Genomic DNA, 15026 nt, shown 5'->3' on the forward strand with positions numbered 1-15026 from the left:
TTGTATCTTTATAAATGTCACTATTATTTTTTTTAATTAGGAAAAAAAAAAAAGGGTATGTAAATATATTCTAAATTTTACTATTTTTTAAGGGATAGTTTAGTCCATACCCTTAAAAGTTTGGTGTAAAAACATCTCACCATCATTATTTTAAATTTCTTTAATTAATATTTGTAAAATTTATTTTTAGAGGGATTTTAGGTAAATATGTTTAATAATTATCTAAAAAAATAAATTTTATTCTCTTAAATATAAATTTTTAATCCCCAAATTTGAAATTAATGATAATTAAGCTGATGTTGTACTAAACCTTAACGAGTATTTGTTTAAGAATAATAGTAGAAGATTCTTCTTCAATCAATAAAATGGTCACGTCACTTCGCAGATGTGTGCTTTGCCAACAATGCAGTGGCACATGGATCGCGAAGCAGTAAAGCTCCTTCGCACCGAGTAACAATCGAATCATGCCAAATTCCAAAAGCAGGCACCCTCTCCAACTTTTGACTCTTAGCCATTTGCTTTCCTCAGTTGAACAAGTCTTCCACTCGCAGCTACTGTGTCTTCACGCGTTCAGTGCACAGCTACCTTGCACCATCTACTTGATCTGAGAAGAGCGCTGCAGATTTTTCATCCATAGTCAAGCTTTTCACCCAACTGTTGCGACCAGTCTCTTGCTTGGATCATGAAGTACCGTCGCCAACACAAAAGCCTATTTTGCATCTCGATTCTCAGCCCTTTCTACTTCCTTCTTTTGCAGTGCTTCTCGACCGTCACCGCCAGTAATTATGCAGCGACTTACAACCCAACAGATAACATAGCTCTTGATTGTGGCTCATCTGGAAACTCAACTGCATCAGATGGCCGGGCATGGACAGGGGATATTGGCTCAATTTTGGCCACTTTGCAGCCTCTTGACACTACCATAGCTGCTAGGGCCATTCGCCAAGGTCCGGTTGAGGGCATCCCTTACTTAACCGCTCGCATGTCCTCTTCCCAATTCACCTACACGTTCCTCGTCAGTGCCGGCCTAAAATTTGTCCGATTGTACTTCTACCCAAGTTGGTACCCAGGTTTCGATAGGTCTAAGGCCTTGTTTTCCGTCAAATCAGGGCCTTTCACTCTTCTCAGCAACTTTCGCGCTGATCTTGTTGCTGATTCTTTGGGCTTGGAATATTTTGTTAGAGAATTTTGCATCAACGTGGAGGAGAATCAGTTACTGAATTTAACATTCAGTCCATCTCCAAGTTCTTCAAATGATTCCTATGCCTTTGTGAATGGAATTGAAATCGTCTCAATGCCCCACAACCTCTACTACACGCCAGCAGGTGCTGATGGGATCCCGTTTATTGGCCAAACATATTTTTATGAAATTGAAAACATCACTGCGCTTGAGACCATGTACCGGTTAGACGTTGGAGGGCACTCCATCTCCCCAACAGGAGATTCCGGCATGTTCCGATTCTGGTCTGATGATAATCAGTTTTTCATGGGTGGAGGAGTAATCCCTGACAAGGCAAATAGTACAATCAAATACACAAAAGAAACCCCTGCATATATTGCACCTGCAGAAGTCTACCAAACGTCCCGATCAATGGGTCCTAACAAGACGTGGAATATGAGGAACAATCTGACATGGGTATTACCTGTTGATTTGGGGTTCAGGTATCTGGTCAGGCTCCACTTGTGCGAAACAAATCCGGCCATAACCCAGGTGAGCGATAGGCAGTTCATTATTTATATAGATGGTGAGATGGTTGATGAAGCTGCCGATGCCATTATCTGGAGTGGCGGTAATAGTATACCGGCATACAGAGACTATCTTGCAATGATTGGATTTGAAGGAACACAAGGTAAGTATAACCTCTCTATTGATCTACACAGTCGAGCTGGCTTCAGTGCTTACGTTGATGCAGTCTTAAATGGGATCGAAATATTTAAGTTAAACAGCACTACCGGCAGTCTCGCAGGACCCAACCCCGAACCTCCCAAAAACATATTTCTGACTGAGCCATCTCAACTGACCATAAAAGGATCATCAAATAAGAAAACAACGTTCATTGCTGTGGGTGTGATTGTCACGGTCGGGTTAGTATTGCTGTCACTGCGACTTTACACCATGTTCCGGCTACAAAGGGAGTCCAAGGACCATGGCTACAAATTGAAGTTTACCGAGACAAAAGCCTCACTGCTTCCGTGGGAAATCTGTCTCCAGTTTTCGAAAGCCGAGACGAAAGAAGTCACCCACGTGTAAGATGTAGTCTCAAATCTGAACATGAATGTGGTACATGTAATGTATAAGTCTAATAAAACCAGACAATGCTTCTTAGTTTGTTAGAATTATGTTTCCTAATATTTGCGTTCTATTCTCTTTGAGATTTGGAATTTTAGTTTTATTGCGGGTTTGTTTATGATAGAATTAGGTTTTTATAATTGTTACATAATATAATAATATAAAGTGTGTTGGTAAATTTTTTGTTCTATAATCATATGTTTTGTTCTTTATAGTTTTTCATCTTTTGTTATGTGGAGAAATTATTCTTATGTTATTTTTTTTTTTTTTTTTTGTTCTTATTTGGCATCAAAGCTTGACAATTAAAGAAGAAGCAACTAACAATAATATAATCCAACTTCAAGTTCCAAAGTTCGGTAGGAATAATAATTTTGAATTTTAAAGAATCCAAATGCAATTATTATTCGAGTATTAAGATATTAGGGGGAGTAGTAGATTATGGATTTGTGGTACCAAGAGATCAAACACATTTCACACAAGTACATATAGACATTTGGAGGAATTATAAAAATAAAGATTTAAAGGCTTGTATTCACATCTATCATCTGATGCATAGGATATCTTGATGAACACCCACGGGAAAAAAAGGTGAAGCAAGTTTGACTATTAACTTTGAGAAGACATCAAGCTTTTTCAAATGGAGAAAACATAAAAAGTTTCTGATTTTTTTTCATTGTCATTAGCTCTTGTCAATAAGATAAAATTTAATGGTAAAATTATTTCAAATATCCAAGTCATGGGGAAAATTTTGAACCCTAACCATGTGATTTGAGTACAAGGCAACAACAATAATTCAAGAATTGAAAGATCTTGATACTATGATGTTGGATGAATTGATAGGTTTCTTGCAAATCCATGAACAACGCTTGAATAAAAGGTTCCAAGTTGAGGTGAAAAAAGCATTATAAAGCCAACTACATCTTCAAAAATAAAAAACTAAGTTCCAAATAATTTTAAATTGAATAGGAAAAGTTGAAATTCTCATAATGGAGGATAAGGAAATTCCATATTAGGCTAAAAAGAAAAAGATAATACTTCAACTCAAAAATTAATAATAAATCTCACATTCAATATTATAATTGCAAAAAACATGGTCATTATGACATAACATGTAGGCTAAAAGATCGGAAGGAATTTTCAAACTGATGCTATACAAAATAAAGGTGAAAATTTAAAAACTTTTTTATTGACATAAAAATACATGATTTTTAGATATAAGTTGTTGTAATCATATAGGTAGTAGGAAAAAGAAGTTTTCCAACTTAGATGAGACTTAATTTAGAGGTTAAGTTGGTGAATGACACAACAATACTAATTAAGGATAAAAGTAAGATTTTCATCTAATCGAAGGATGAATCCCAAAATTTTATCTTCAATTCAAGAAGATGGGTCCTCCTTCCTTCACAAAAGAGCCAAATCCTTCAAAGGCCGAGGCATAGATTTTGGATATTGAGAAGCATTTTGATGTTCTAAGCTACTCAGAATCTCAAGAAGTGACCTTTGCCACTTTAATGCTAGTAGGTGAGGTAGAACATTGGTGGAGAATGGAGAAAAGACTCATAGGGGGCCAAGAACCAATTTTATGGGACCAATTTAAAGAAGCATCCTATAAAAAGTACTTTCTTGAGAGTATACGATGCCAAAGGAGCTTGAGTTTTGACAGTTAGTATAAGGTGACATGTCAGTGGCAGAGTATGAAGCTAAGTTTACTAAGCTCTCTCAATTCACTCCTGATCTTATTGCTACTAAAATGCATAAGGTGATTTGTTTCCTAGATGGTCTAAATCCATTTATATGGGATAAAATATCGGTCTTGAAACTAGAGGTGTACTCAAAGGTGGTGGATAGGGCTCTCATAGCTGAGAGAGGTGGTAAAGAAATTTGGAAGTTTAGGAATCAACAACAAAAAAAAGGTAAATCTGATAATGTTGATCAAGGTGGTCAAAGGCATAAAAAATTGTGCCAATCAAGTTTCAAAGGTAAAGGACCAACACAAAAGAAATATCACACCAAATGTGGCAAAAAAAACATGGTAGTATTTTATGCTATAGGGAGACTGGTGCTTGTTTTGTTTGTGGCCAATAAGGCCATCTAATTCATAATTGTCTAGTGAAGAAGACTCATAAATAGGGAGAAATGAGAAAAGATCTAAGTTAAAAGTTCAAGGAAGAGTGTTTTCTCTTACATGCCAAGATGCTCAGGTTTCATCAGATGTTATCACAAGTATTCTCCAATTTCACTCTCAACCAGCTAGAATTCTTGTTGACCCTAGTTCTACCCATCCTTTATTTCTATATCATTTGTTGATCTGTTGGGATTACCTATTGGTGTTTGGAGTTTGATCTATGTATTGCTACACCTGTTGGGAGGTCTTTCTTAGCCACACAAGTTCTCAAGGATTGCCCTATTTTGATTGGGGATAGAGAACTACCAATGGATATGATATTGCTTAATCTCTATGATTTTGATTTGATTTTAGGGAGGGATTGGTTTTCTACCTGCCATGCCATATTAGATTGTTTTAATAAGAAGGTGACTTTTCAGACTCCAAGTCAACCTAAGTTCAGTTTTTTGGGGTCTTCTCTTTGTGAACTCTTCCAATTAGTTTATGATTTAGCCTAAAAGACATTCTGGTTGTAAGAGACCTTTTAGACGTCTTTCCTAAGGATTTGCCTAGAGTTCCACCAAGAGAGAGGTAGAGTTCACCATTGAGTTAATACCTAGGACAACTCCTATATCTAAGAGATCTTATCGTATGTCACCCATGGAACTTAAGGAGTTGAAGGAACAACTTGAGGAAATATTGGAAAAGGGCATTGTTAGGCCTAGTGTGTCACCTTGGGGTGCTCCAGTGTTATTAGTTAAAAAGAATGATGGGTTGATGAGGCTTTGTATTGGCAATAGGGAAATTAACAAGGTGACTATAAAAAATAAATACCCACTACCTCGAAGCAATGATCTATTTGATCAAATGCAAGTTGCTTTTATGTTCTCAAAGATTGACCTTTGTTTTGGTTATCATCAATACAAGGTGAAAAGGGATACCCAAGATTGCTTTTCAAACTCGTTATGGGCATTATGAGTTCTTAGTGATGCCTTGTGGATTAACTAATGCCCCAACAAATTTTATGGATTTGATGAATAGGGTGTTTAAACCCTATTTGGATTGATTTGCGGTTGTCTTTATTGATGATATCTTAGTGTACCCCGGAAATAATGAAGAACATGAGTAACGTTTGAGAATTGTTTTGCAAACTTTGATGGGCAATCAACTATTTGCTAAGCTTAAGAAATGTGAATTTTGGTTGGATAGAGTTTTTTTTCTTGGCCATGTGATTTCTAAGGAGAGAATATCAATAGACTCTGGTAAAGTTGAGGCCACTATCAATTGGAGCATACCTAACTCGATAACTAAGGTTAGGAGTTTCCTAGGTTTAGTTGGTTATTACAGATGTTTTATAGAGGGATTTTCTAATATTGCTCAACTTTTAACCAAGCTTACATAGAAGAGGGTCAAATTTGTGTGGTCTAATGATTATGAGAAAAGTTTCCAAGAGTTAAAGAATAGATTGGTAACTTCCCTAGCGTTAATAGTTCCCTTAGGTTCTGGGGATTATGTTATTTATAGTGATGCTTCACATCAAGGGCTTGGTTGTGTTCTTATGCAGAATGGGAAAGTCATAGGTTATGTTTCTAGGCAACTGAAACCCTATGAGCGAAACTATCCTACTCATGATATGGAATTAGTAGCAGTGATTTTTGCTCTAAAAATATGGAGACACTATTTATATGGTGAGACATCTGAGATCTACACTAATCATAAAAGCCTAAAGTATTTTCTTTCTCAAAAAGAATTGAATATGAGATAGAGAAAGTAGCTTGAACTCCTCAAGGACTATAAATGCTCGATTTTGTATCATCTTGGTAAGGCAAATGTAGTAGCAAATTCTTTAAATAAGAAGCCTTCTAAATCTTTAGTAGCCTTAAGGGTTAAACTACCATATATGTTATTTGAATTTAATAATTTGTCAATTCAATTTGAAGTTTCACAGTTTGGAGTATTATTTGCTCATCTTAAGGTTCAACCAAATTTGATTGAGAGGATCAAGTCCTTACAAAGAGATGGTTCATAGGTTAAAAGAGGAACTAAGTCTAACTTTGTACTTTCAGGTGATGAAATATTGAGATTTAAAACTCGTTTGTATGTGCCCCAAGTTGGAAATCTCATGAAGGAACTTTTGAAAGAAGCTCACTCCTACAAGTTTGCAATCCACCTTAGTAGGACCAAAATGTATCAAGATTTGAGACAACTTTGCAGGTGGCCTAGTTTGAAACGTGATGTCACTCAATTTGTTGCCCAATGTTTGGTTTGTCAACAGGTTAAAGCTGTGCATCAACGTCCATCTGGTATGTTACAACCACTCCTCATTCCTAAGTGGAAGTGAGAGCATATTACAGTGGATTTTGTTTCTAGTCTTCTTAAATTTGTGGTTGGTAGTAATGTTGTGTGCGTGATTGTTGATAGATTGACTAAATTAGCTCACTTTTTGCCTATTTGAACTACTTAGTCCTTAGACAAATTAGCCTTGTTATATATTGAGGATATCCACATCTTTTCTTTTTTCTTTTTCTTTTTTCAGGTATGCAAAGTTTAGAGGACTAAACTCTTTTTTAAAGAGGAAAAAAAAATAGAAAGAAGTTACAATTTTAAATCATGAATGGGGAGTTACAAATATTTTTAAACTGCATTCAGAGAATATAAATATATAAAATAAAATAAAATATCAAGTTAACTTAAACTGAATTAGTATTTCATAATTATGTGAAATATGAAACTTTTATCTTGAAAAATAGCTTTAGCTTTATGAGCTCACTCTTAAATGGAACCTATGCCTTTTGTTCTTTTTTATTATTTAGTCATTTTGGTATATTTCACCTTTATGTTAGGATTTGCAGATTCCACAAGATTACCCTTACCTTTGGGGTATAGGGTGTTACAAAGTGGTACATCCCAACTATTCAACTTATATATAATTACACGGTTGCAGTGACATTGATAGCAACAGCTTAATGTAGACGCATGACATGCTTTGTCTAAGATTAATCAGCTGGTCAGAGAAAAGGCACGCAATGATCATTCACAACGTGCATGACGCACGAGATATGCTCTTTTTACTCAAATAATCAAATTGAATCCATTTTATCCTCATCTAAAACAGATGAGTGTCCACGACGCTTCGCCTTCAATTATTCTGCTCCAAAGAAAAGTAAATTAAACTAAAGTAAAGGTTCATATGCTACAGAAAACATCAGTGTCATTTTTTCCATTTTTCGGACGCCAGGGTTGAGCCATCGAAATGACAACGCAAAACGATAAAGCACTGGGGCTCCTTTCCCTTTATTCCTTCAACCCAGGAAAAGTTTGGTCTAAGCCACGTTTCTGTTTTGCTATTACTTCTCACACGTCCAGTTTTTTAGTAATAATAAATTAAAATGTCTACCTAACTTCAACAACTCTCTCTTATTCCTCTTTTTCCTTATTTTTTTCAAAGAAAATAAGAGGTTTCTCGTATTTTGAGTAATAAAATGTCAGGCTAATGTAAAATTAGTGGTACGTGGTTCAACAGCAAGGGAACGAGAGAAAGTAATTTAGAGTTTTGGTTTAATTTATAGTTGGTCGTTAATTAATAATGAGAAGCGCTCCATCGTAGACAAAAAAAAAAAAAAAAAAAATAGTTGCTTATAAATGGAATGAAATTGGTTAAATATATTGTGATTGCAGTCCACTGCTTCCTTTCATTGACTTCTGAAGTGAGGAAGTTGGTATTAGCATTATGCTATTTTATTAGTCCTATTTAGTCCGCGTCCAAATTTTGACGAGTGCACGTGGTGGAATTTATTTCGCTTCTCTGACTGCTCCAGTGACATGTTATGTATACAATAATTGCCGTTGATTGAAAAATCAAAATTTAAAAGCATGCTTTTTATTTGGAAATTGGAAATTATACCGTATGATTAAATCTCATTAATTTGTATCAAGTTTCTCATATTTCTTTATATTTTGATAATATATTTTTAGATTTTAATTCATTTATTTTTATTTATTTATTATTTTTATATTGATAAAATTATTTATATCTTCTCCAATAATGTAAATTTTATAACATATTTTGGATGATAAAGATTTTAAAAACTTGAAAGCAGCCATCCGACAAAGGTTGACGCGGCTTGACGAAGGTGAATGTCACTGACTTCCAACCACTTGCACGAGAGTGAATTTCTTTGAATCAGTGCAGTAAGTGGGACCTATTACCTGAGACCCAATAGTGGCCTCTGGTCCCCACACGCCACTCTCACGCGCTGCTGCTGGACAGTCCTACACTACTTCTAAGCGCCCTTATATGAAATCTGCAGAAGCAATAGCATTCAAAGCAGTTTTTTCCCATCTTCTTGATGTTCTTACAACACGTGATTGCTCCCATGCAGAAGAACTCATGCAGATACCTGGTCATTCTCACCTTTGTTTACTCCTCCTTCTTCCATGGCCATCTAGCAATTGCAGCAACCTCTGATTTGTCGCCATCTCGGTACTACCCCACCGACATCATCCTCCTGAATTGTGGCAGCTCCGGCCACTCGACAGCGCTGGATGACCGAGGATGGATGGGAGATGTTGGCTCAAAATTCACGTCATCACGGCTTTTAAACCAGACATCAGTATCAGCCAAAGCCCCTCATAGCCATGGCTTCTCCATCGATCCCGTTCCCTACATGACTGTTCGGTTCTTTCGCTCTCAATTTACCTACACGTTTCATGTCAAGCCAGGCCAGAAATTCATACGCTTGCACTTTTACCCAGTTTCGTTCCCAGGTTTCGAGAGGTCTGAGGCCTTCTTCTCTGTAAAAGCCGGTCCTTATACTCTCCTTAGCAACTTCAGTCCTTCCCACACTGCTGATGCGTTGGGGGTAAAAGTTTTGGTTAAAGAGTTCTCTGTAAACATAAATGACAATCAGAGATCCATCAACATTACTTTTCTTCCCTCTTCAAATGCCCGGAAAGATGCTTTTGCGTTTATCAATGGCATTGAGATTGTGTCTATGCCAGCCAATCTTTATTACACTCGCTCCAGGGATATTGACGTCTCTTCCTCAGGCCATCAGCATGATTTCCTTATCAAGAAGAACACTGCTCTTGAGGCAGTTCACCGATTAAACGTTGGCGGGAGCTATATTTCACCGAATAATGATTCTGGCATGTTCAGAAGCTGGTTGGAAGACACCAATTACTTGTTAGAATCAGGTGGTGTCCTGGTTAACACTACTCTGAGGATCAGATCCACAAGGATACCCAATTACATCGCACCTGCCCAAGTCTACCGGACGGCGCGGTCGGTGGGCATGGATAAAGAAGTGAACATGAGGTACAACCTAACATGGAAACTCCCTGTGGATCCTGGATTTAAGTACCTTGTCAGGCTCCATTTCTGCTCGTTTCAGGGTCAGACAAAGAAGAGCGGCAATAGGAAGTTCCACATCTATATAAACAATGAGACAGCGGAGGCTAATGCTGATGTAATCACTTGGAGCGGCGGCAATGGAATTCCGATCTATAGAGATTATGTTGTGTTTATTCAGAAGGGTAATCCTCACCTCGTTATAGCTTTGCTTCCTAATTCTGATTCAAAGACTCGGTATTCCGAAGCAATACTAAACGGGTTGGAGATCTTCAAAATAAAGAAATCTGATGGTAGCCTTGCCAGACCCAGTCCTGTACCCCTCCCCTTTCCAGCACCACAGCCAGCAATTTTTTGGCATTCAAGTCGATTCATTGCCATTGGTTGGAGTGCACTAGGTGGTGTAGCTCTACTCTCTATAATAGTTGTCATTGTACTCTGTTGGCGGAGGCTGGGAAAGAGCAAAAAGAGAGAAGTCCTTTCCGTGCCGAAAGAACAGTGTCGCCAATTTTCACTCGCCGAGATTCGAGCTGCCACCAATAATTTTAATAAAGCTCTGGTAATTGGAGAGGGTGGCTTTGGTAGAGTATTCAAAGGTTACATCAATGGGGGAGAAACTCCTGTTGCTATTAAAGTGTTGGAACCGACATCAGAGCAAGGAGCCCATGAGTTCTGGACGGAGATAGATATGCTATCAAGGCTCCGTCATCTCCATCTAGTCTCTCTTATAGGCTATTGCAACCATCCCCAAGCGATGATCCTCGTATACGACTATATGGCCCAAGGAAGCCTCCGTGATCATCTTTATAAAACAGATAAGGCTCCATTGACATGGAAGCAGAGGCTCGAGATCTGCATTGGTGCTGCTCGGGGACTGAAGCACCTACATCAAGGCTCGGAGCACAAAATCATTCACCGTGACATCAAGACCACAAATATTTTGTTAGATGAGAAGTGGGTGGCCAAGGTTTCTGATTTTGGGTTGTGTAAGGTGGGGGCGGCTAATATGTCAAAAAGCCACATAACTACGGAGGTCAAGGGTACCTTCGGATATTTAGATCCAGAATACTATTGGAGCCAGAAACTGACAGAAAAATCTGATGTTTATGCATTTGGGGTGGTGTTGTTTGAAGTGCTGTGCGCGAGACCGGCTGTGGATATGGAGCTTGAAGAGGAGCAGCACAGTCTTGTACAGTGGGCCAAGCACTGTGTAAAGAAGGGAACCCTCGAACAGATCATTGACCCTTATTTGATGGGAAAGATTGCGCCAGAAAGTTTGAAGGTGTTCGCCAATATAGCTTATAGATGCGCGCTGGATCAAAGACTTAAACGCCCCAAAATGGCCCATGTATTGAACAACCTTGTGCGAGCTCTGGAGTTGCAGCAGAGCGCGGATGATGGGGAATTTGATAGCAAGCCTGGTGGAGCTTACAGTGAAAAACTTGATGAGACGGTATGCTTGTGTCCAAGAGAAATTGAGCTCTTGTCAATACCATCAAGAGCAGAAAGTCTGGCATACACATGCCCTGCCCTTTGGCAGAGAAGTATGTCTCCCAAAGTACTCATCAGATTTTTAAGCGACAAGGCTGGAATCAAACGACCTAGACCATCTCCTTCTGAATACCAGAGGATGCCACACGATCATGGACAAGCGCAAAATGAAGGTACCACTATACTGCGAACATCGCCGAATGTTTTCTGAGGTCTTAGGCTCCTGCTTTTTTCTGTTGGGACTTCTGTTTCTTTTGTGGCGTGTAAATTAAGTTAATAAAAATGTAGTTGTGAAATGGAGTTTTTAGTATAAATTCAGAACGATATTTTGAAAATGAAGTGTATATATACAACCAATAAATTCAAAAGCCGTTCGTATAACCAAATAAAAACATCACTTTCAACAAATAAGAATGGTCAGTACACAACATTATGCTAATTTGTCTTTCTACTGTACCCTTACGTGGAAACGAGTTTATCTTTCAGAAAGAGAAAGAAAGTGGATTCGAAAATTCATGACTTTTAATCGTTGCTAGTGAGAAATTGATAATCTATTAAATTACCATTGTCTATCTTTCATGGGCATTGAGAGAAATTGATGTCAGAAGTCAGATGAGAGAGTCATGCATAACCCAAAACCCAACCCATAAAAGTTTTGTTGTGCTAAAGCGAGGCAAGCCCAATCAGACAGGAGAGGAGTTGTATTGCGAACCCCAAAACAAGCCCTTACAGATTATTGTTGGGGTTATATCAGCCCGCAGCACACCCTACAACAAATTGGATTCGCAGGGGAAAATGCTCGGAAAGGGTTACAGCAAGTTTATAAGTACCCAAAAGGCTAATCTATTTTATAAAATCTCCTAAACTACAAGACTCATGCTTCAAAATTTTAAAATGGATGTTTAAAATTTTTACCTCATAATTCCAAGTATATGTTTTTTCCCTTTTTGTGATGACTCGAAATTTATGTGACTCGTGATTCCAAGTCAAAAGTTTAATCTTACGTGTTACTCTTATTCAAGTTATTGGTTAGTCAAACGAATAACTTAACTTTCTTAAATAAATTAAAATGTAATTTAAAATAAATATATTAAATTAGGATTTCATGTATAATTTATTTTTTTTTGGTAGACTCACCATTACCTACTTAGGAGTATAATAAATCTACTAATCATCTCACTATCTTATGTGATTAATCAAAATTTCTATGATAATTCATATGATAAAATATTTCCACTAATTCTTTACAAAATAACAAAATATCGATCAAATTATGATAATCATATAACTCATATTAGTACATGTCATAAAAGTGTATAAATTCAAAACAATTATTTAAATTGTTCCTTCACCTCTACGGACTTTCCAAATCTCTCATTGATCTTATTGTGGTTTTTTATAAATTATATCTATATCTAAAAATCTTAAGAAAAAGGGAATGAGTATTTCCATGTTGCTCAACCAAGTGCATTGCACCCAAATTCTTTGATCTTCTTGTAGTTTTTGATAAATTATATCTATATAAAAATATTAGGGAAAAAGGATGTACGTTTCCATGTTACTCAATAGGGTTTCTTGCACCCAAAGAGTTAAAAAATTTATGTCAATACAACACAATCATATGTCAAAACATAATATTTTATTTATATTATACAATATTAAATGAAACTTTAACCATACAAAATTAAGTCAACCTAAATTATGGTTTTTCTTATTTCAATCATGTATATCATATTAAATATTTTTAATCTTCTTATACAAAATAAATTAATAAATCATGTTATTTTCTAATAATCTATTCGATCATAAATTTGATTAAACCAAATATATAATTGATGTCATTCAATCAAATGATATAAATTTTTCTTCAAGATGGAAACATAATGTAAATGTTTATACATAATCAAGTACTACACTATCAGTCTTTGACTTTCATTAAAGGATATGCATCAGTGCCCAAGTATATTCGTCATTTGGAGTCTTCCTAAATAAAATTTTGTATATTTTATACTAGAAATATCACTTCTTTCTTAGTCCTCCCTTTTTGGATCCTTTCATTTTTCATTTTCTTTTCTTTTCAATTTTGCTTTTTCTAGTGTTTTCTTATTCTCATTTTCATTTCATACAACTATTTAACTTCACATAAATATTTCTCTTTGATTCACATGACCTTTGTCATTAGCAAATGATTAACGAATTTTTCTCCGACAAAATTCTCACTAAAATGTCATATAATCTCTAAAAAGAAAAAAAAAAAAAACTAAAACACTATCCTATACATAAAATCACTTACAAAATATCTTCATAATATCATCACTACAAAATTTCATGCTAAAATATATTAAACTAAAGTTTTTTTGAGAACAAACCACTCTACCAAATACCAATAACTTTGAATTCAAACTTCGTAGGGGATGTTTCCCATGTAAAGTAGAATGTTCACCTAGAATTTCATGTGAAATGACTTCTGAAGACCCATGGTATGCTTTGCCTCTTTTCACTTATGTTTTTTCTTTTCTCACCTTTCCTTTCTCTCTTTTTGTCATCCACCTCCATTTGTCTCCCCTTCTTTTTTTTTTTCCTTAAAGTGATGTTGATCCGTCCTCTTTTTTATTTATTTTTTAATATTATTATTATTATTATTTCGTTCTTTAACAACTATTCAATTAAAATTAATTCCTAAAAATGCCCTACCACATGTTTGTATTTTTTTTTAACTAATTTAATTAAATTCCATATTATAATAAAAATTTATTTCCTATACCATCCCAATTTAATACTCCGTTTTTAAATATCACAATTTTACTTTTTAGTTTGATATTTACTCAACACGCTCCCAAAACCGTCGATAGCTTTATGTTCTCTTGTGAGTTACTAAGAGTATTCTTATTCATTCTAACTTTGATCTACAATGTAGTCTTTGTAGTTATATACTCATGTTGATTTTGAGTTATTTTCTCAATATTACTTAAGATTTTTTGTATTGCGATTATTCTCCTTAACAAATATTCAACTTAATTATGTAGTCTTGTGTTTTCATTTCTTTATGTCTCAAACAATATATCATTATTATACACATAAACAATAAATCTCACACACATCTCACCTAGCTTCATAATTTTCTCATCAATTGAATTTTTTTTTTCATTTTATTTAACAAACATGAATTTTATTTCAAATAAATAACTTGGGAATACCTTTAACTTGTTTGTGATCTCAACAAAATACCACTATTCCAAATGTCTCATTGATATCATTTATACTTGAAAAGTAAAATAATAGAGAAGGGTGAAGGCATTTGTTTTTTCAATTTTTTGTTAAAAGCAATTTGCTAGCTTTCAAATTTTAAGTTGTTTGTTTTTCTATTTTTTCATAACTTTTTATAAACTTTTTCATAAATAGAAAAAACTAAAATATTTGACTTTGTCTAAATAGAAAAAATATTGTGTTTGTTGTAAAACAAAGACAAATATAATGCAAATCAAAGTAGTAGAGATAAAATATATCTTACTTTGATATATAATATGGAAGAAGGAATCAAAGAAGAGAATTGAGAAAGTGAAAGAAAGAGAGAGAGAGAGAGAATGAGAGGAAGAACTTTCTTTCTTTCTCGGGATGCTTTTACATGGGGGGTAAGAAGCCTTTTATAGGCTTCATAATATGAACTCCCATTACTCATCTTAAAGATGAGTAAATGGAGTTCATAATGACCATCAATGTGGTCATTCACTACCCTTTCATTTACAACACTCCCCCTTGGATGACCACCATATTAAAAGAATATGTCTCAT

The 15026-nt window shown here is 35.5% G+C and overlaps 1 protein-coding gene across 1 annotated transcript; it reads left to right on the forward strand.

The window, feature by feature from the left end:
• The first annotated feature begins 451 nt into the window (after positions 1-451).
• On the forward strand, positions 452-11570 carry LOC117930083 (receptor-like protein kinase FERONIA). The gene is made up of 3 exons (XM_034850532.1): positions 452-2247; positions 6670-6697; positions 8714-11570. Exons 1-3 carry the CDS (start codon positions 683-685, stop codon positions 11444-11446), a joined length of 4326 nt encoding a protein of 1441 aa, XP_034706423.1. The 5' UTR covers positions 452-682; the 3' UTR covers positions 11447-11570.
• The last annotated feature ends 3456 nt before the right edge of the window (positions 11571-15026 follow it).

Source organism: Vitis riparia, chromosome 14, assembly GCF_004353265.1.
Source record: "Vitis riparia cultivar Riparia Gloire de Montpellier isolate 1030 chromosome 14, EGFV_Vit.rip_1.0, whole genome shotgun sequence".
NCBI classification, from domain to species: domain Eukaryota; kingdom Viridiplantae; phylum Streptophyta; class Magnoliopsida; order Vitales; family Vitaceae; genus Vitis; species Vitis riparia.